The sequence below is a fragment of the Crocodylus siamensis genome, chromosome 6, assembly GCF_052110815.1.
Source record: "Crocodylus siamensis isolate JL-2025a chromosome 6, ASM5211081v1, whole genome shotgun sequence".
Taxonomy (NCBI): domain Eukaryota; kingdom Metazoa; phylum Chordata; order Crocodylia; family Crocodylidae; genus Crocodylus; species Crocodylus siamensis.
The window spans coordinates 92,567,346-92,587,782 of record NC_143400.1 but is presented as its reverse complement, the minus strand read 5'-3'; the positions used below and the strand labels follow the sequence as shown (position 1 = coordinate 92,587,782).

The window sequence follows — 20,437 nt, the reverse complement described above, 5'->3', positions numbered from 1 at the left end:
GACAGGCAGGGACAGAGGCTGGCGGATGCAGTGGCGGGACGGCTCTTGTGGGAAGCGGGGTGAGCGCCACCTGGCGGAGCTCAGGGGCGGGGAGAGCCAGGCTAAGGGCACTGAGCAGAGTCCTGGGTGCAGCCTCCTGTGACAGGGCCCTCTGAGGATGCTCCCTGCTCACTTGCTACAGCTGCTCTGGCCAGAGCAACACAATAACTCGTGCACAACAAAATGTTTCACTCCTCACCTGTTGTGCAACAGGATCCAGCATGCAGGTGCCTGTTTCCATCACAAATCATTGCTGGCACCTGGGCAAGCCCCATTAGCAGCTACTGCTGCTCCCAGCGAAAGGCCCTGCCCCTGGAGTCACATCCATCCATGGGTGGTGTGGGCCTGGTCCATGGGCCCAATTGGGCCCACAGACCAGCCCTGCATGCTGGATCCATCATGCATCCTGGCAGCTGGAGGGGGTGGTCAGGTGTCCTGGACTGGCTGCACCAGGACTGTACCGTATATGGGGCCTGTTCCAGCACATCTGCTTCATGCTGGACCCAACGTGGGTCCCGGAGTGACCAGAGCATGTGCCAGATGCTGTGGAGTGGGCACAGTGCTTTGGGACCATGTAGCACCTGCTGTAGGCCAGATTCAGCATGTCACGGAGTGGCATGCATCCTGCTCTGGCTGCTCCAGGACATGCATGGGACTGGGCACTGGCTGTGAGACGATCCTGAAGCGGCTGGGTGGGCATTGTATGAAGCCCATGGGGCCATCCGGTGCACCCCATGTGCTGCCTGTAGCTCATGGGCAGCACAGGGTGGGATGTTAGAGCTCCCTGGACTGGATCCAGCCTGCAGTCCATCTCTTTGACTCCACTGCTGTAGGGAAAGCTCCAACAAAGCAAGGGGCCTGCAAGAGTCCACAGGGCACCTTGGTCACCAGGCAGGACATCCTTGTCTTGTGCCACCAGCAGAGGGGAAGGGAGGGGAGGGGCTGTCTCAGCCCCCTGCAGGGCCTAGCCAGGCCCCAGCTTGCTTTCAGGGCTCCTTCACTCCCAATGTCTTGCTCAAGAAGTGTTTGCTGCAACCCAAAGTATGGCTTCAGGCCTGCAGGGCAATCACCCCGATCCAAACTGGGGTGGGGTGGGGTGCTCCCCACTGCAGCCATGGCCCCCACACCTGACCCCCGAGGTGCAGAGCTGGACAAAGGCATGGGCGAGCCAGGTGGCTGCCTGGGGCCCGGGCAGAAAAGGGGCCTGAAAATGGTATTTTGTTTTTTTCTTGTCCAAGCATTATTACCGTTATCTCTGGTGAAGGGGGGTCTGATACCAATAGTGTGCCCGGGGCCACCGCGGAGGCGTGCGACCGGCCCCGCCCGCCTTGTGATGCCCCAACATGGGTTGGACCCAGCCGTCACACGCGGCTCCAGCGCACGCGCGCGCACACACGACGAGCCCCACACCGCCTACACACGTGCGCGCCGAGGCCCCGCCCCCTCCCGCCAATCACACAGCCAAGCCCCACCTCCCCGTGTTGCCGGGTCACGTGGGCCCCGCGTCGCCTCGCGATAGGTGTGTGGCGTCCCGCGCACGCGTAGGGGAGCTCAGCACTATGGAGGAAGGCGGTGGTACTTCAGCGCCGGCGGGTGGCGGCGACGAGAAGGCGTCGGGGCCGTGGACCAAGGACCGCAAGGACCCTCCGCCCGCGGGCGACAAGGAGCAGGAGCTGGTGAGAGCGGGGCGGGCCGGCAAGCGGGCGGGCGGGCGGGTAGGCGGGCGGGGAGCTGAGTCACTGTGGCCTGGCGCGGCGGCCTCCTCTCACCCCTGACCTCTGACCTGCGGGACGGGGCCAGCAGCTCCCCCCACCCCCTCTCAGGCTTGGGCTTCCTGGGCCCCCGGCCCCGCGCGTCGGGGAGCTCCTCTCCGGGGCTGGAGGGGTCCTTTCCTTGGGCGGGTCCTGGGCCCAGAGCTGACGGCCGTGCCTCTGTTCCGCTGCAGTCGGAGGAAGACAAACAGCTGCAGGATGAGCTGGAGATGCTGGTGGAGCGCCTGGGGGTGAGTGCACGCTTGGCTCCGTGCCAGCATCGGGCTGTCGGGTTCCCACAGCGACTGGGCAGTGCTGCATGTGCCACGCGAGGGCAGGGGTTGTTGCTGGCTGGTGCGGTGGCGAGGAGGCTGCCTGTGTCCCACTGCTGGCCTCTGGCCTGAGGGATCCTCCTTTCCTCCCACCATGTCGTCGCTGCGTGCATTTGCTGATGACCTTCTGGGGCCTGGGGGTAAGCTGAGCTCATATGGCGACCACAGCCATGGCTGTCGGCTCCCCTCAGTCAGCAGCGCTGTCCCTGTGGTAGCAGCTGGCCTGGGGCCCTTGTCCCATCCCAGCACTTGAGGAAAGCTCATATTCTCCCCATGGTGAGGGTCTTGCCTGCAGTGTTCCCTCTTTCGCTGAATCTGGCAGTGCCAGGGTCACCAGCCTTTGGGGCATGGGCGAAGTTTATGCTCTCGCCCTGGCATGTGGCTGGGATCAGTCGGGTGGATTTCAGAGCTGGGGGTGGCATGGTTTATCGTGGTCCCATAGGGCCTGGTGCCTGCTTTGTGTCCACGTAATGGCAGTCTGCCTGCCAAGCATGTGGCTGAACCCCCCCTGGCCATTCACAGCTTCATGTGAGATGCACCTGGTAGAAGCTAGCCCTGTGCATACTTCTGACGAGCGCAGGTGTGTGATAGAAGAGCCTGCTTAGTGCTGTCTGTGTGTGTGGGCTGAGGGCACAGGTGCCAGCCCCCTCCATCCCCAACCCGTGACAGGTGCGGCTTGTTCCTCTAGGAGAAGGACACGTCCCTGTACCGCCCTGCGCTGGAGGAGCTACGCAGGCAGATCCGCTCCTCCACCACCTCTATGACTTCTGTGCCCAAGCCCCTGAAGTTCCTCCGCCCACACTACGGCAAGCTGAAGGAGATCTATGAGAGCATGGCCCCTGGAGAGAACAAGGTTGGTGGGCCCAGCCCCTGTGTTGTGGGGAAAGGGCAGGGGACAGTGCTGTAGGCTGGTGGTGACTCAGTGCTGTGTTGCAGGGACAGGTGCTGAGGGGGTGGTGGGCTGGGCACTGAGTATCGTCCTGCATGCCTTTGAGGTGCCCTCATCTGCAGCACAAACCTCCTGCTGACACCTGGGAGACACCAGGTCCTGTGTCTGCCAGCTTCGACTGGCTGCTAATGGGGCTGCAGGCTTCCCTGGGGGATGGGTGTGCACAGCTCTGCTGGTGTCCTGCTAGGGTGGAGTGGGAAGGTAGTGTGTCAGGTGCATGGGGGGCTGCCTTGTGTTGGGTGGGTGGGTGTGTGTGTGGGAGGGTTCACGTCTTTGTCTGAGTTGTCGCTTCTGTCCCCTCTGTACCCTCCTGGCTGGCACCGCTGGCCGGCATCAGTATCTTGAATGTCTTTCTGCAGCGCTTCGCAGCTGACATCATCTCTGTGCTGGCCATGACCATGAGTGGAGAGCGGGAGTGCCTGAAGTACCGCCTGGTGGGGTCCCAGGAGGAGCTGGCCTCCTGGGGGCACGAATACGTCAGGTAAGGTGTGAGGCTCAGTCTGTTGTCACCGAGGGCCTGTCTAAGGCAGCCTCCAGCTCTGCTTTGTGCTTGGTTCAGCCCTGAGGAAGGATTCCTTGTGATGGCCTCTCACCCTTCCCTTGTGCTTCTCTTCCATGGCTGATCTGTCCAGCCTCCAGAGGTGATGCACAGGTGTCCTTGAGGCATAAGTAACAAGAACAACATAAGCAGTGTTCTGCTGGATCAGATCTATGGTCCATCCAGCCCCCTAACCTGTCTCTGGCAGTGGCAAGAATGAAGGCTTTAGAGGGCGGGCATGTGAACAGTATATCTTGAGCAGTGGTTCTCAACCAGGGTGCCACAGCAGCGTGAAGTACCTTGAGATCCTTTTGGGGTTGCCATGCAATGTTAGCACTTAGATATGCAAACGTGACTTGTGAGCTCAAACCCAGAGATGTTGCACAGAAATCTGCAGTGTTAAAGCCATTCTGCTCTGTTGTGGGCTTCTAGAGTTCTTTGCAATGGAAGATATTTACTCTAGCATTTTTGCATAGTCAAAAAAGGATGAAAACTAAGTACTAGCATTTTGCAAGGGGGGGCTGGAATCTTAAAAGGTTGAAAACCACTGATCTAGAGTATTTTCTCCCCTGTCATAACTCTCCCTGGCATCTACTGTCATTGGTTTAGAGATGCCAGAGGAAGCATCTGTAGCTCTGTTTTGGGTAGTTATTACTAGATATATTGTCTAAGAATTTTTTTAGTCCCTTTTTGAATCTGACTATATCATATGCCTTTATCACCTCTGCTGGCAATGAGTTCCACAAGTTAACTACATTCTACATAAAGAAAGTCCTGTCTGTTTTTAGTTTTAAATCTGTCTCCTGCTCTTTGTTGTGGGCACCCCCCCCATGCTAATATTCTGGGTTTTGGTGAATAACAGTTCCCTGTTCCCTTTGTCTTGACCCTTCGTGATTTTACAGACCCCTATTGTATCCCTCTCAGTTGTCGTTTTTCCATACTGAAAAGCCTGTCTATTATATTTTCTCTTGGTACAGCAATTGCTCTGTATCCCGATCATCTTGGTTGCCCTTCTCTGTACCTGTTCTACTTCCACTGCATCCTTCTTGCAGTGCGGAGACCAGAACTGTACACAATACAAATCCATGTGTGCCCACATCTTGAATATAGTTTCATAGTTGGTAGGGTCGGAAAGAACCTGAGCAGATCATCAAGTCCGACCCCCTGCCATGGCAGTAAAAAGCACTGGGGTCAAATGACCTCAGCAAGGTGTTCGTCTAGCCTCCTTTTAAAGACCCCCCAAGGTAGGAGCCAGCACCACTTCTCTTGGAAGTTGGTTCCAGATCCTAACTGCCCTGACCGTGAAGTAGCACCTCCTGATGTCTAGTCTGAATCTCCCCTCTGCCAGCTTGTGACTGTTATTTCTAGTCACTCCTGGCAGTGCTCGGGTGAACAGGGACTCCCCCAGTGCCTGCTGGTCCCCCCTGACTAGTTTGTAACAGGCTACTAGATCCCCTCTCAGTCTTCTCTTGTGGAGGCTGAACAGATTCAGGTCCTGTAGCCTCTCCTTGTAGGGCCTGCCCTCCTGCCCCTTGATCATGCGGCTGGCCCTCCTCTAGACCCTCTCCATGTTGTCCACATCCCTCCTGAAGAGTGGCGCCCAGAACTGGTCGCAGTACTCCAGCTGCGGCCTGACCAGTGCTGCATAGAGGGGGAGGATCACCTTGGACCTGCTCGAGATGTGGATGCATGACAAGGTGTGGTTGACCTTCCTGACTGCATCCCCACACTGCCGGCCCATGTTCATCTTGGCATCAGTGATGACTCCAAGATCCTTTTCTGCCTCTGCACTGATGAGAAGGGAGTTCCCCAGCCTGTAGGTATGCTGCTGGTTCTTCCTCCCCAGGTGCAGCACCTTGCACTTGTCTGTGTTGAAACCCATCCTGTTCTCATCCGCCCACCCCTGTAACCTGTCTAGGTTGGATTGCAGCCTTTTTCTCCCTTCTAGCGTGCCCACATCCCTCCACATCTTAGTGTCGTCTGCGAATTTGAACAGGGTGCTTTTTACCCCCTCGTCCAAGTCACTGATGAAGATGTTGAACAGTGCGGGCCTGAGGACTGAGCCCTGGGGGACCCCACTGCCCACATCCCTTCAGGTCGAACATGACCTGTCCACCACCCCTCTTTGGGTGTGGCCCTCCAGCCAGTTAGCGACCCATTTGACTGTAGGTGTCGACGCCACAGTCCCCTAGTTTTTTAACGAGAATGGGGTGAGAGACCATGTCGAAGGCCTTCCTAAAGTCCAGAAAGACTATGTCCACTGCTACCCCTGCATGTAAAGATTTGGTGACCTGGTCGTAGAAGGCCACCAGGTTGGTCTGACAGGACCTGCCTCTAATGAACCCATGTTGGTTGCCCCTAAGCATAACCTCCCCTGCTGGCCCCTCGTGGACATGCACCAGGATAATTCTCTCAAAAAGCTTATCCAGGATCAAGGTTAAACTAACTGGCCTATAGTTTCCCGGGTCCTCCTTCCTCCCTTTTTTGAAAATGGGAACCACGTTGGCCCTTTTCTAGTCCTCTGGCACCACACCAGAGCACCATGAGTGCTCGTAAAGCCGTGCCAGGGGTCCCGTAATGACCTCAGCTAATTCCCTCAGCTCTCTGGGGTGGAGATAGTCAGGACCAGCTGATTTAAATACGTCCAGTCCCTCCAGAAGTTCCCTGACTAGGTCCTCACTAATCCTAGGCCTGGGTGCGACTCCCCTGGGGCCTGAGGGGGTCCCGGTGGGGGCACTGATCCAGTACCTGCTCAGGAGAATGGAGGCAAAGAAATTGTTAAATAGGTTAGCTTTGTTGTCTGGTGGGATGACCAGATTTTCTAGTGTGTCGTGCAGAGGCCCCATGTTACCCGGTACCTTCTTTTTGCCCCCTATGTATTTAAAAAAGGACTTCCTGTTGTCCTTGATTTGGGTCACTAGTCCCAGTTCCATATCCACCTTGGCTTTCATGACCGGCCCCCTGTAGCCCCAAGCAACCGAGGTATAGTCCTCCCTGGTGATGGCCCCTCCCTTCCATTGGGTGTATGCCTCCCTTTTAGCTAGGAGACTTTCCTGGATGCTTTTGGTGAGCCATGGGGGCTTTTGCGCCCTCCTGCTCCCTTTGATCCGTGTTGGGATTACCTCCCTTTGGGCTTGGAAGATCGTCTCCTTAAGGAGCGACCACTCTTCTTGGACACCCAACTCCCCTCCCCTCCAGGACGTCAGTGCTCCCGACTATTCTCTTTACCTCATTGAAGTCTGCCTTCCTGGAGTCCAGGGCTGCTGCCTTGCTGCAGGCCTTTGCCACCTTGCGCTTGATGGTGAATTCCAGCAGGCAATGGTGGCTGTTGCCCAGATGGTCGAGCCACCCACAGTCCCTTCACCAAGTCATTGCCTGTGGCCAGCACCAGGTCCAACAAAGTATCTCCCCTGGTGAGGCTATTCACCTCCTGTGTTAGATGGAGGTCCTGTATTTTGGTTAGGAACCTATGGGAGCGGTCAGACCATGCCATATGATGGCATGATGGTATTCTCAGTTTTGTTTTCAGTTCTGTAATGATGTCCAACACTTTTGTCTCTGTTGCTGTTGCATGTTGAGCTAATTCTTTTGGAGAACTAATCTACACTGACTCTAAGGTCTTTTTGCCTTAAATCACCTCTTTAACTCCACTATTAAACTGTATCCCTCTTGATTCGTGGTATAGACTCCTCTAGAGCCTCTAATGGTATTTTTAAACAGCTTTCTGGCTACCTGCAAGTGTGTTTCTCAGCTGTGCTCCCTGAATGCTAGTCCTTTTCCCCTCTGTGGTAATACATGTCTCTCCATGCTGATCTTTGCTACCTCTGTTCCCTCATTGCTGGACAAACCCATCTCTCCTTCCCTCCGTTGTTTATTTCTCAGGGCTCCCCACAACCTGCCATGTGATTCCCAATATCCCAGTTGGGGGTCCCCCACAGCCGTGCAAAGGGGCGTTCTCCCTATGGGGCCTGGACCTGAGTGCAGGATCCTAGCAAGGGCTCCATGGAGATATGCCGCAAGGGTCTGCTGCCAGCCTGCCCCTGCGCATGCACCTCAGGCCCCTTCTGCACTGTCAGGTAAAGGCACAATTGGATTTAATGTGCGATCCGCACAGTCATGCCTCCTGCTACGCCACACCTGCATTGGCAAGAAGCAGGATCCCATGGCTGGGAGCCCCTTTGGTTGGGGATCTCCCAGCTGCAGAGACCACGCACAGCTGGGACTGAGAGATCCTGCAGCTGTTGGGGCTCTGGGTCCTGGCTGCATGCAAGGCACAGCTGGGACTAAGAGCCTGTCAGGTGTAGGACTCAGCTGGGTGTGCAGCGCATCCAGGACTGAGAGTCCTGTGTGGACCCAGGGGTTTCGTGCACTTGAGCCCTAGGAATCAGAGCAGCTGTGATTCCCCCAGGCTTAGGGGTTCCCCACTGGGCAAGATGCAGTTGTAAGCTAACAGGGCTCCCAGCCACAGATACTGTGCAACTTAAAGCTCGATAGCAACCAGGTGTAAAGTTAGCACACATCTTTGAGGTCTAACTTTATACTTGGCTGGAGCATTTTATTCTGCGATAGCTACTTTGCATATGTAGCTGGTCTCAAGATAACTGTAGTTAACCAGTTAATTGGCTGAGGCCCCTAACATGTAGGGGGGGCCTCATAATCAGAGGCTTTTGTTTCTAAGCTGAGCATCAGTATGTCTGTCCCTGTCCCTTGAGTCCCTCTGCTTCTTGCTGTTATTTGAAGCTCTTCTCAAGCCTCTCTTCAAACCAGGGGTGGGCAATTATTTAGGATGGAGGGTCACTTAGGAAGTCTTGATGAGCTGTTGCAGGCTGTGTCAGCATTCTTCAACTCCTCCCCTGCCCCTAAGCCCCTTCCAGCCTGCAACAGCTTGCCAAAGTTTCCGAAGTGGCTTTGCCTCAGGGCCTGGTCCTTTGCTGTCACTGCTTGGTGATCCCAGCCCAGGGGTCTCCATGGAGACTGACTCGGGACCCACATGGGCAAGCATGCTCAGCTGGATGGACAGGATGGGCATGTGGGCGAGTGGAGAGGTGGAGGGGCAGGGTGGGATTGGGCAGAGCCATGATCCGCTCCTGGCATGCCCCTGCCCATGAAATTGGTGTGTGTTACGAATTGTAGCTCTGTCATGGGCCCCGTGATCCTTGCCCCACCTGCCTATCCTGCTCCTGGATGCTGCTTCCTGACCCTGGCCCTGGCCCCATCCCATCTGCCTGGCCATGTATGCCCTGTTCACATGAGTCCTGGGCTTGTCTTCCTGGAGACCTTGCCTGTCCAGTCTGTCCAGCACCCCTGGCACTGGGTGAGGATGGGTTGGGGTGCCCAGGCAGTGGGGCTGCGTCCTGTGGTGGTTGTGATACTGGCAGCAGCAGCTGAAAGGATCCTCCACTGGGGTGCTAGGAAGAAGAGTCTGACCACCATGCCTTCTCAGCCCTGCTGCGTGCTTGGGGGCAGTGGGACTAGCTGCACATGCCACAGCCTGGGCTGCCCTCTGCACCTGGGTGGGGCCAAGGGAGCCACTGTAGGTCGAAGTAAAATCCTTCAGGGGCCAGATTGAGTCCACAGGCCATATTTTACCCACCCCTGGTTTAAACAGCATATTCATGAATGTGGAGTTGCCTTTCTTTGGCACAGCTGCATTTATTAACATCTGCAAAAATACTGGGCCTACTCCTCCTGTCCCAGCTCTGTTCTCTGCTGTGTATCCTTGCCCTCTTTAGCCAGTCTTAGCGACCAGCTCCCAATCCACCAAACAGCATCAGTTTCATGCGTGGGGAACTGAAAAATATAAGTGGAAAATATTCCCTATTTTATTTTGTACAGCGTACCCTGGAGTAAAGTCCGCACCTTGTTTTTGAAAGGCAGAATAAAGAAAAATAAATCTTTCCTTGAATACTGTGCCCAGTTCTGGTCCCCACACCTTGAAAAGAGAACTAGAGAAGGGCAACAAGGATGATTATTGGTATGGAGGGGCTTCCACGTGACGAGAGACTAAAGAGGCTAGGCCTATTCAATTTGTAAGAGAGGGGACACATGAGAAGGGCTTATAAAATGCTAAATGGCAAAGAGAAAGTAGGTAGGAGTTTATTATTTACTGTCTCACAATACAAGAATGATAGGTCACAGAATGAAGCCAGGAGGTAATAAGTTTAAAACGAACAAAAGGAAGCTCTTTGTCACCCAGCGTGTAATTTAAAGTGTGGAACTTGTTGCCAGCGGATATGGTGGAAGCTGACAGTTCAGCCAGATTTCATGAAGGGAATGGACTAGGGTTGTCAACTGTGTTTGAATCTATTCTGGGAGGTTTCATCACATGACATAATGACAATGAATCATTATGTCAGAAAGGCAAATGCCACATTACTGTTACATTTTAAAAACCTACTGGATTACTGTATAAATGGGATTTCACATTTAATATTTATTTTAATGAATGCCCTATCATTTGTCTCCTGGGTGACTCTCAGCAGTCTCCTGGAGATTTATATCCAATTCCTGGAGACTCCAGGATAATCTTGGAGGGTTGGCAACCCTAGACTGGACACATTCTTGGAGGAAAGGGGCATCAGTAGCTATTGAGCATGGGAGTGAGGGGCATGGCCTCTGAATCAGAATGTCCTAGATCTTAAATGCTAGAAGCTGGAAGTGAGAGAGGAACCCTGATCAGACCCATTTCCTTCTCCCTTTCGGCATCTGCTTTCTGCTCTGTGTGACATGGGAGACTGGGGAAGATGGACGTATGGTCTGACCCAGTAAATGGCAGTTCTTGTACTAAGTAAATGGGGAGCAGCAGCAAGACAGCTGAGCCTGCTACCCTGAGGATTACATGCAAAGTTTCTGTTACTTAGAAACTTAAGTGCCAGGAACTTACTTGCATTTTTCTCATGTATAATGCAAATCCCGATTTCCATCAGCTGTTTGAGGGGGGCAAAGTGCGTGTTGTATGTGAGAGAATATACGGTACAGCTTTTCTTTGCTATCCTTTGAGCAGCTGACAAGACTGACTCCTGTGCAGAAGCTGCTTCCAAACTTTATTTAAAAAACAGCTGGATGGGATAGATCCTTTATAAGCCAAGCTTGAGCTGTTCCTTGACCCCAGCTCTAGGAGGGCAGCTACCTGCAGGGGCTTTTGTGCTTCTGAATTTCCCAGGCTGACCATAAATCTTGGAACTGTGCTGATGGGTGGATGCATCAGGACCTGAGCATGGAGCCTCTGCTTACCAGGTGGTAAATAGCTCTGGCTAAATGCCTCCTGCAGTGAGTGCCTGGCTTTACATTTAGCAGTGGTGATAAGGACCTTAGGGTTGCCAGGGTGTTCAGGGAAGAAGGGTGAGAGCTTCTGTTGCAGCATCCAAGCTGATCTCTTTGCTTCAGCATTGGGTGGGGACTCAGTCGTAGAGCCTGAGATGCACCAGCTGCTCTTGGGGCTGAGGTCAGCTGTGGCAGCCTCTGTGATGGCCCTGTCTCCACCAAGGCAGTTCCCTGTAGTGGAGAGGAGTGCTTTTCTTTGAGGTCTGCAGGCTTACCAGGTGGGGTTCTGGGGAAGCAGGGATTTGGGGGCCTTCTGCATCTTCTGCAGTGACCTCCCAGGCTGGTGTGAATGCAATGTGAGCTGCAAATACCCGAGTCAGAAGTGTAGCTTGCCTGGACCGCCTCAGTCTCTTACTGGCTGACCCCAGGTACTCCTTGGGCTCTTGGGATCAAGGGTGGCATCTCTGAGCCATGTTGGCTTCTCTGGCAGGCATCTGGCAGGCGAGGTGGCAAAGGAGTGGCAGGAGATCGACGAGGCTGACAAGGCCCAGAGGGACACACTCCTGACACTGGTCAAGGAGATCGTGCCCTACAACATGGCGCATAACGCAGAGCACGAAGCCTGCGACCTGCTCATGGAAATCGAGCAGATGGACATGCTGGAGAAGTACATTGACGACAACGCCTATGCCAAGGTCTGCCTCTACCTCACCAGGTGAGGGAGCCGAGCTGCCTTCAAGCTGGGGGTCCAGGCGGGAGGAGGGGGGAGGCTGCTACCCACCAGGGGCAGGAGGCATCAAGGGTCTCAGTCAGGATGTCGCAGCTGGAGATCAGAACCTTGGTTTTGCCCATGAGGCAGCATTTCCTGCTGGCTGCAGAGGAGGGAGCATGTTGCCAGTGAGCTCTACCTCTTGACAGCTTCCAGTTGTAGGTGGCTGGGAGCACTGGACTCAGCTACCCAAGAGCACTGGCATGAGCTGCTGGGGGTGCTGATCTGGTCTGAGCTGCCAGCCTGGCCAGGTCCTGCCTTGGGTAGTAGCTGGATTCACCCCTGGCCTATCTTCTTCCCTCCACAGCTGTGTGAGCTACGTGCCCGAGCCCGAGAACTCGGCTCTGCTGCGCTGTGCCCTGGGCATTTTCCGCAAGTTTGGGCGGTTCCCGGAGGCGCTGCGCCTGGCCCTCATGCTCAACGACATGGAGCTGGTAGAGGACATCTTCACCTCCTGCAAGGATGTGTATGTAGCCTGATGGGAGCCACCTCCACTTGGCTGTCCTGGTTACAGATTCTCCTTCCTAGTCCAGTCCCATCCCCTCCAGAGGGTCTGGTCCCTAGGCTTTGAGGTTGGAGTCTCAGTTAGGTTTCTGGTGGCCCAAGCGTCTGCAGAGCTACAATCCCATTCGCTGTTTGCACTTCCTGGTTTCTTGCTGCCAGGCTCGGCTGTGGATGGAATGGGTCAGTGCCACAGGCCTCCCCTGCCTCACCTGAGCGGGCTCTGTGCTGTCAGGGCATCTCTCCATCCCTGCCTGAGCTACGCTTGTCCAAGGGATGGACCCCAGGGGCTGCTGACCTGATGAGACCAATCCTGCCCCCATGTGTTGAGAGCTTGGAGTACGCTGAGCCCTGAGCTGCTCTGGTTACCACGTTTAGAGCAGGTCCTTCCAGCTTGAGTAGCAGAGGCCCAGTCTCTGCATTGGGGCTGCTGTGCTCCAGCCTAGCCCTGTTGGGGTTGATGGATCAGCCCTTCAGGGGAACAGAGGCCACGTCCCCCTTCCTGCTGGTTTGCCCCTTGGTAGGCAGAACTGTCTGGGTCCTGGGTGGCTCTGAGAAGCTGGGTTTTAGTAGTAAAGGGCTTAGTTGGCTAACATTGTATGGTATGTAACCTAGTCGCGTTCCACTCCTCTCCCCCACCCCTCGATTGTTAGTCCCTCGCTCGGGCGCTTTGTATTTCCATCTCAACTTTGTCATCTTTTTCCTGGATTCCCCATCCAAAACATTTACTGGGAGCCAGGTCCTGGGCAAAGGCTGCTGTGGGGGTCGGAGACTGCATGGGCCTGCAGAATTCTAGCTCCTGAGGCTTCTGCAGCTCCCTGCTACTGGGCTGGGTTGCTAGGAAGAACTTCCTGGAAAGTGGGAGAGCCAGGCTGGATGGTCTCTGCTTCCAGGCTGGTGCTTGGGGCCTGATGCTGATCGTCTCTCTGAGGCAAGGGTCCCGGCCCTGACACCTGTTGGTCCCTTCCAATGCAGGGTGGTACAGAAGCAGATGGCTTTCATGCTGGGGCGCCATGGTGTCTTCCTGGAGCTCAACGAGGATGTAGAGGAGTATGAGGATCTCACTGAGATCATGTCCAATGTGCAGCTCAACAGCAACTTCCTGGCCCTGGCCCGGGAGGTGAGGCCTGGCCTTGGTGGGGAGGGGCATGGGGCTGCAGCCAAGAGGGGATGAAAGCCCCAGCCCACAATGGATGCCAAGGAACAGGCTGGCACTTGGCCCCTTTTACAAGGAGGGATGGCAGCTCTGTTCCTGTGCCCCGCCAGAGTGGGTCTGGGAGGGGGCCCCGAGGATTTTCTGTGTGCAGGGTAGGGAGCAGCTGGGGGTTTGTGGCTCACTTCGGCCTGGCAGGGCATTGCTGCTGGCTGGGAGGTAATGCCTGCTTTCCCTCTCTCTCCAGCTGGACATCATGGAACCCAAGGTGCCAGATGACATCTATAAGACCCACCTGGAGAACAACAGTGAGTGTCGCTTCCACTGCCATGTCATGTTGTCCTGTACGGCAGCAAGGGGGTGAGGTTGGCAAATATGCCTGGGTAAAGAGGCCTATGGGGGTCAGGGCTCCAATCAAGGCCCCAGCTGAGCCCAGCCCTACCATGCTAGGCTTGCCTCAGCCTGGATGTGGTGGGGCATCTGGCTTGTTCCCTCTGGCCGTGCCTGTCTGCTGTAGCAGTCCTCTGGCACCTGGAACTCTTGCTGCCTTGGGGCTGGGTCTGGACACTACCCTAGCAGCCCCTGGTGCCTTGGGGAGCAGGGAGGCTAGAAGAGCCTGGTCACGTCCCCTGCCCTGAAGAGGGCCCTGGCCAAGCAATGCCATGGTGCTGCCCAGCTTCTCTCTGATCCCATCCCAGGGTTTGGCGGCAGTGGCTCACAAGTGGACTCGGCTCGCATGAACCTGGCCTCCTCCTTTGTCAATGGCTTCGTCAACGCTGCCTTTGGGCAGGACAAGCTGCTGACCGATGATGGCAACAAGTGGCTTTACAAGAACAAGGACCACGGTGAGTGTGGGTGGGCAGGGAGCGGGGAAATATGCCTGGAGACCCTGCCTAAAGGGCTGGGGACATCGGCCGCATTATACATGGCTTGAGCCCTGGCCTTCAAGCTGGTGTACCCTCATGTCTCAGCCCATGCCTGCTGCCACAGGTGCAGCTAGCCAGTACAGGCTCAGACTTGCCCATGGGCCTGACTAGAGCAGAGGCTGAGCGGGACTGAAGTTCCATTGGGCATGTGGGGCATGTCGGGAGGGCTGCACTTCCCAGCATTCAGTGCTTCAGCAGCTGCTGATTTGCTAGGCAGCACGGCATTCTGGGGAAGCAGTTTTCTGTAGTACTCCCCTCCCCAAGTTGGGGGGTTCCAGCCCCAGCGCATCCTTGGCTGTATTCAGGCGTACCCGTGGGTCTCAGCTGCTTCTCTAATACGTGACGGCAGCTTGGCTTGCCCACACTGCCTCCAGTGCCTGTTCCTTGGCCCTGTGCTGAGGCCTCTGAATGCCCCATTTGTCTGGGGTCAGCTGCCTGGCTTGGGACCCACATGTCACCCCCTAGGAAACGTCCCAGGTGACTGGCAGGAGGTTGGCAGTTTAGCCAGCAACCATAGAGATCTGGGCACCCTGGACTTGGACAAGCCTCCCCCAGGCCGGGCTCTGGAAGGCCACCACTCCCCTGCTGGAAGTGTGGGGTGTGCCCTGGCAGTGGGAAGAAGGGAAATGGACCATGGAGGGGCCTATGTCGGGGCAGGGACTGATCTGACCTTCCTGTGCTCATGATGCAGGGATGCTCAGTGCTGCAGCCTCACTGGGCATGATCCTGCTGTGGGATGTGGATGGGGGCCTCACGCAGATTGACAAATACCTGTACTCCTCTGAGGACTACATCAAGGTGGGTGGCACTGCCTTCCTGGCCTGGCACTCCTATGTCACCATGGCTACAGGCACAGCCTTGCAAAGGCACAAAGGCCTGCTTGACCTCCCCCCATCCTGCATGGCTCTGCTGCTGTGGTTCTCCACAGGGCCCCACCTGCCCAAAGTGATGGTTAATGCCCCATGTGCTTGGAGTCCCAGCCCTTATGACAGAAGCGAGGCTCTGGGGCACTCATGGGGGGACCTAGGGGCCTCTGTACCACACAGATGTGGCTTTGAGAAACCATAGGTCCCAGCCAGCAGAGTTTCCGAGCTGGGGATGGAGGTGCATTGCACAATGGGAGTTGCAGTCCTCTAGTGCAGTGTCCCACCTGGCCACCTGCATGATACTGTCTGCTACCTGTTGGGGGAATGTTGGGGCTCTATCTGATGCGTCTTTGCTTTATAGTCGGGCGCACTGCTGGCCTGTGGCATCGTGAACTCAGGGGTGCGGAACGAGTGTGACCCTGCACTGGCGCTGCTTTCCGACTATGTGCTGCACAACAGCAACACTATGCGCATCGGTGCCATCTTTGGGTAAGGCCCACCCGGCCCTTTGCCTATCTGCCCACTCCATGGGGCAGGCCCCCCACCCTTGGCCCTACTAATGTCCCGTGGACTTCTGCTGCAGGCTCGGCTTGGCTTATGCCGGCTCCAACCGTGAGGATGTCCTGACTCTGCTGCTCCCTGTCATGGGCGACTCCAAATCCAGCATGGAGGTAAGTGGGCCAGTGGCTGGGGAGGGTGTTTAGGTGTCACCTATGGTTGCCAGGCTTGCTATCCCCCAGCACTCCCCTGCCTCTGCATGAGAACCACTAAGGACGCTGATCCCGGGAGAGGGCTGAATTGGCCGTTGCCTCGGTAGGTGGAGATGTTGCTAAGCAATGTCTCAGCAGCTCCTCAGCATGGATGGAGTTGGTAACTGATGATGGGCAGTGGGAGGTCAATAGGCCCCAAGCCCCAGTGTGTCTGAGTGCCCTGCCTCTCCTGTTTATCAGGGGCTGATGGCTCTGGGGGCAGCCCCTACCCAGGCATCTTCATGGGCTTTGGAAGGGGCCTCTGGGGTCATCTAATTTGTTTGATCACTCAGGATCCTCCCCCAAAACTAATCAGGATTCTGCTGAGTCACAAGCCACATGCAGCTCCCCAGGAGCAGTTCTGAGCCACCCAGTGTGGCTCTGGGGCCCTTTTGTTCACAAGCCCTGAGCCAAGCTGTGTCTATACTCAGTTTAATCTTGGCCTGGCGGGTACAGGTGCACCCTCCTTGAGGCTGTGACCAGACAGTGCTGGGACAGTGAGTCTCTGACTGGTGCTCTCTCCTCTGGCCAGGTGGCCGGCGTGACGGCCCTGGCCTGTGGCATGATTGCTGTCGGCTCCTGCAATGGGGACGTCACCTCCACCATTCTCCAGACCATCATGGAGAAGTCTGAGACGGAGCTGAAGGACACTTACGCTCGCTGGCTGCCGCTTGGCCTGGGCCTCAACCACCTGGGTACAGCTGGGCAGGCAGGCACTGTCTGCAGGCTGGGGCTGGGCTGGTGAGCCCAGGGGAGGGCTTGGGGTGGCACTGGATTTGGGTGGTGGGGCAGGAGCAGAACATGTTTGGGCCTATGGGGAGTGGGGCGTCCCCTTGACTGTGGGGCTGGTGTGGCTGCTCTGCAGGTCGTCCCATTATGCTGGGGTTTACAGAGCAGGAGCTTTTAAGATAGACAAGCCATACCTGTTGGTTTGTGGCCTGAACGATGGTTTTGCTCTACCATACCCCATAATCCCCTGCAGTTGCAAAGGCCTGTGGGATTGGGATTATGAGGGGGCAGCACTGGGGGAGCTGAGCAGATGTCAAGGGAATAGTACCTGGGCAAGTGACAAGGCTGAGACAAGGTTGGGGGTGTGGGGTGCTCTGGCTTGCTCTAGGCTGCCTAAGGTCAGAGAGGTCCCTCAAGGCGAGCTGGGCACCAGCTCCTGGCACCTGCAGAGTCTGTATCCTTGGGCCTGGCTGCTCTCTCAGGCCTTGCTGCTGCCTGCAGGGAAGGGGGAGGCAATTGAGGCTATCCTGGCAGCGCTGGAGGTGGTGTCGGAGCCGTTCCGCAGCTTTGCCAACACCCTGGTGGACATCTGTGCCTATGCTGGTGAGTCCCAGCCCTGCCCAGCAGTGGTAGGGGTTGAGAGGGGGGTTGGCTCCAGGACCTTGCCCCTCCTCATAACGCCAGTCCCACGGGCCTTGCTTGCCTACAGGCTCAGGGAATGTGCTGAAGGTGCAGCAGCTGCTCCACATCTGCAGTGAGCACTTTGACTCTAAGGAGAAGGAGGAGGAGAAGGACAAGAAGGACAAGAAGGACAAGGAGAAGAAAGAAGGCTCAGCTGACATGGGGGCCCACCAGGTGAGGTGGGGGGCAGGGCTTCTGGCCTTTGGCTGCCCAGGCAAAGGCTTCCAGCAGATGCTGCCTGTTGTGCCCACAGGCAAAGGGGGCATGGCTTTTGTCTATTCTGTTCCTTTGAGCTGGGTAGCTTAAGCTAGCTGTTGGCATGAAGACCTGGCTTGGCCTGGCCTGGGAGGGCTCTGGAGAGAGCCTTTTCCCTGGGATGTGGAGAAGGGTAGAGCTATTGGCCTAATGGGCCTGGTACCTGCATCCCTTGGCTGGGTCTCAGCCCTCATGTCCACCCCCTCTACAGGGTGTGGCTGTGCTGGGCATCGCACTCATTGCCATGGGGGAGGAGATTGGCGCTGAGATGGCTCTGCGCACCTTCGGCCACCTGGTGAGTGATGGCACTGATGTGGGAAGGGGAGGAGGCTTCGCTGCAGAGGGAGGAATGGACCTCACAGGGAGCTCTAGGTGTGGGCCAGGAGAAGACAGGGAGTGCCACCCCTCAACCTGGCACTGCCTGCTTGTGTTCCCTGGGTGCCCAGTGCCTGCTCACATCCCCTCCCAGTACTGCAGAAGACTCTGCCAGTCTTGTGACAGGGATTCCCTGGCATGTGTGAGGGATTCAGGCAATACTTGCCCTGGGCCCAGCTCACCCCCAGGCTCTAATGTCTCTATCCCTCCCCACATAGCTCCGGTATGGGGAGCCTACGCTGCGCCGCGCTGTGCCCCTGGCCCTGGCTCTGATCTCGGTCTCCAACCCACGCCTCAACATCCTCGATACCCTCAGCAAGTTCTCACACGATGCTGACCCTGAAGTCTCCTACAACTCCATCTTTGCCATGGGCATGGTGGGCAGTGGTAAGGCCCCTGGCAGTGTGCAGGAGGGAACTGGGGGGGTGGTTACCGTAGTCTCAGCAGCTGGGTGCTGGGCTCTCTTCCAACCCTCCTTTGCCTGGCTGTTCCTGATTAGCAGAGCCCCAGTGCCAGCTGGGTCACACTGGGCAGGTACTGCCATCATCTCATCTCACTGCCAGGGGTGGGTCCTGCCCAGGGTGGAGTGGCAGCTGAGCCTGTCAGTGTGGGCATGCAGCTGTACTGCCCTGGGGCCCCTCGCTTCTGGATACACGGCCCAGAGCCCAGATGGACCTTATTCTGGATCACTCATTAGAGAAGTGGTAGCGATGTGTCTGGCATCTGGTACCCAGGCTGGTGCTGGCAACCTGTTCCTAGCTTCCTGCTTACCCCTGGTTCCTATGCAGGCACCAACAATGCCCGGCTGGCAGCGATGCTGAGACAGCTGGCCCAGTACCACGCCAAGGACCCCAACAACCTCTTCATGGTGCGCCTAGCTCAGGTGAGTGCCTGGAGTTGGGTGTCTGGGGGCTGAGCCTTGCCCAGGGTGCTGGCCTGGGGCCCCTTATCCTAATGCACTTTCCTTTTGCTGAGCAGGGGCTGACTCACCTTGGGAAGGGGACCCTCACCCTGTGTCCATACCACAGTGACCGGCAGCTTATGAGCCAGGTGGCTGTGGCAGGGCTGTTGACCGTGCTTGTATCCTTCCTGGATGTGCGCAACAGTGAGTATGGTGGTACTTGCCCACAGGGCACTTCTGGGCCTGAGGGAGGGTACCTAGCAGAGGGTTGTGCCTGGCTCAGCCCCTCGCTCTTTACTCTTGGTGACCTGGGTTGTGCTGCTCAGGTGGGTGGGTGGCTTTGGCTGTGTGTCCTGCAGGCTGTAATGCCCCTGTCTCCCTTCAGTCATCCTGGGCAAGTCGCACTATGTCCTGTATGGGCTGGTGGCCGCCATGCAGCCGCGCATGCTGGTGACGTTCGATGAGGAGTTGCGGCCTCTGCCTGTGTCGGTCAGGGTGGGGCAGGTAAGAAGTCAGGGCGGGAGATTGGAGAGGTGATGGCTTAAGACTGGTGCCATGGGGCTGCCTGCAGCGCATGGGAGACTAGCTCGGTTGTGGGTATCTGTAGCTGCCTCCATGTCCTTGGTGCTGACCCTCACCCCCTTCCACAGGCCGTGGATGTCGTGGGGCAGGCAGGCAAGCCAAAGACCATCACAGGCTTCCAGACGCATACAACGCCAGTGCTGCTGGCGCATGGGGAACGGGCTGAGCTGGCCACAGAAGAGCACATGCCTGTGACGCCCATCCTGGAGGGCTTCGTCATCCTGCGCAAGAACCCCAACTATGATGTCTGAGCCTGGGGCTGGGGTGGGGCAGGGCAGGGGCTGAAGGGGGCGGGGAGGGGTAGGGGCACAAGCTCAGCTCTTCGCTGCTGTTTGTCATTGAGGAGCTGGTAGGGAAATAAATCTATGGGCAACATAGGCTGCTAGCTGGTTCCTCCAGGTGGGGTGGGGCAGGCCTGGGTCCTGGCAGCTGGGGCGACACAGCCTGTGCTGGCTGTGGCAGGGGCCTGGCAGGCTTTAGCTGGAACTAGAACCTGGGAGGTAGCTCTGTGCCCAGTGGCTCCCCTGCCTCCTAGCAAGATGCTCAGGCTGTAGGCTGGGGAGACACAGCATTTGATGCTGGGTGTGGGGCCTGGCTCTGGTGCCACTGGGGACCTGTGAGTTGGGAGAGGTGCTGGCTCGGGGCTCTTCCTGGTGCCCCATGCAGGATGTCCCTTCCCCCTGCACAGCAGACCCCTGCCAGGGGTGTTTACCCCGGTGGGGTGGTGACTGACCACTCGTCTAAGCCCCGTGTGAGCCATGACCTAATCTGCTCTGCCTGGCTCCTCATTTGACCACAGTAACAAGGCTGAAGTGGAGAAGAGGCTGCTGGGCTGATCCTAACCCCTTCTTGCAGGCGGCTGGGCTGCTGCCAGAGCTTGGGGCTGAGCTGGGGTGGTGGTGGGGGGGTCTCACTGGTACCTGGTTGAAGGTGTGGGCAAGGGAGTCGAGCTGACGCTGAAGCCTATGGCAAGCCTGGCTCTCTCGTTACTGCCCCCAGCCCGAGACAAGTGGCGGCTGCAGTGCTCCCTGGGGGTTGCTGCCAGGTGCCCCCTGGGTCGGGCCTTCCTGAGCGTCCC

The 20,437-nt window shown here is 56.9% G+C and overlaps 1 protein-coding gene across 1 annotated transcript; it reads left to right on the top strand.

The window, feature by feature from the left end:
• The first annotated feature begins 1,556 nt into the window (after positions 1 to 1,556).
• Positions 1,557 to 19,643, top strand: PSMD2 (proteasome 26S subunit ubiquitin receptor, non-ATPase 2). The gene is made up of 21 exons (XM_090050569.1): positions 1,557 to 1,715; positions 1,985 to 2,041; positions 2,811 to 2,975; positions 3,431 to 3,552; positions 11,363 to 11,587; positions 11,949 to 12,107; positions 13,118 to 13,262; positions 13,543 to 13,603; positions 13,994 to 14,140; positions 14,913 to 15,019; positions 15,449 to 15,576; positions 15,671 to 15,758; positions 16,369 to 16,531; positions 17,067 to 17,168; positions 17,275 to 17,420; positions 17,713 to 17,796; positions 18,095 to 18,263; positions 18,665 to 18,759; positions 18,855 to 18,981; positions 19,163 to 19,281; positions 19,428 to 19,643. Exons 1-21 carry the CDS (start codon positions 1,599 to 1,601, stop codon positions 19,608 to 19,610), a joined length of 2,709 nt encoding a protein of 902 aa, XP_089906695.1. The 5' UTR covers positions 1,557 to 1,598; the 3' UTR covers positions 19,611 to 19,643.
• The last annotated feature ends 794 nt before the right edge of the window (positions 19,644 to 20,437 follow it).

Excerpts from the sequence above, each read along its gene's own strand:
- PSMD2 (XM_090050569.1), top strand. The coding sequence starts at position 1,599 with ATGGAGGAAGGCGGTGGTACTTCAGCGCCGGCGGGTGGCGGCGACGAG. Across the intron at positions 2,042-2,810 it reads TGCTGGTGGAGCGCCTGGGG|GAGAAGGACACGTCCCTGTA; the intron begins GTGAGTGCACGC and ends TTGTTCCTCTAG. Across the intron at positions 15,577-15,670 it reads CGCATCGGTGCCATCTTTGG|GCTCGGCTTGGCTTATGCCG; the intron begins GTAAGGCCCACC and ends CTTCTGCTGCAG.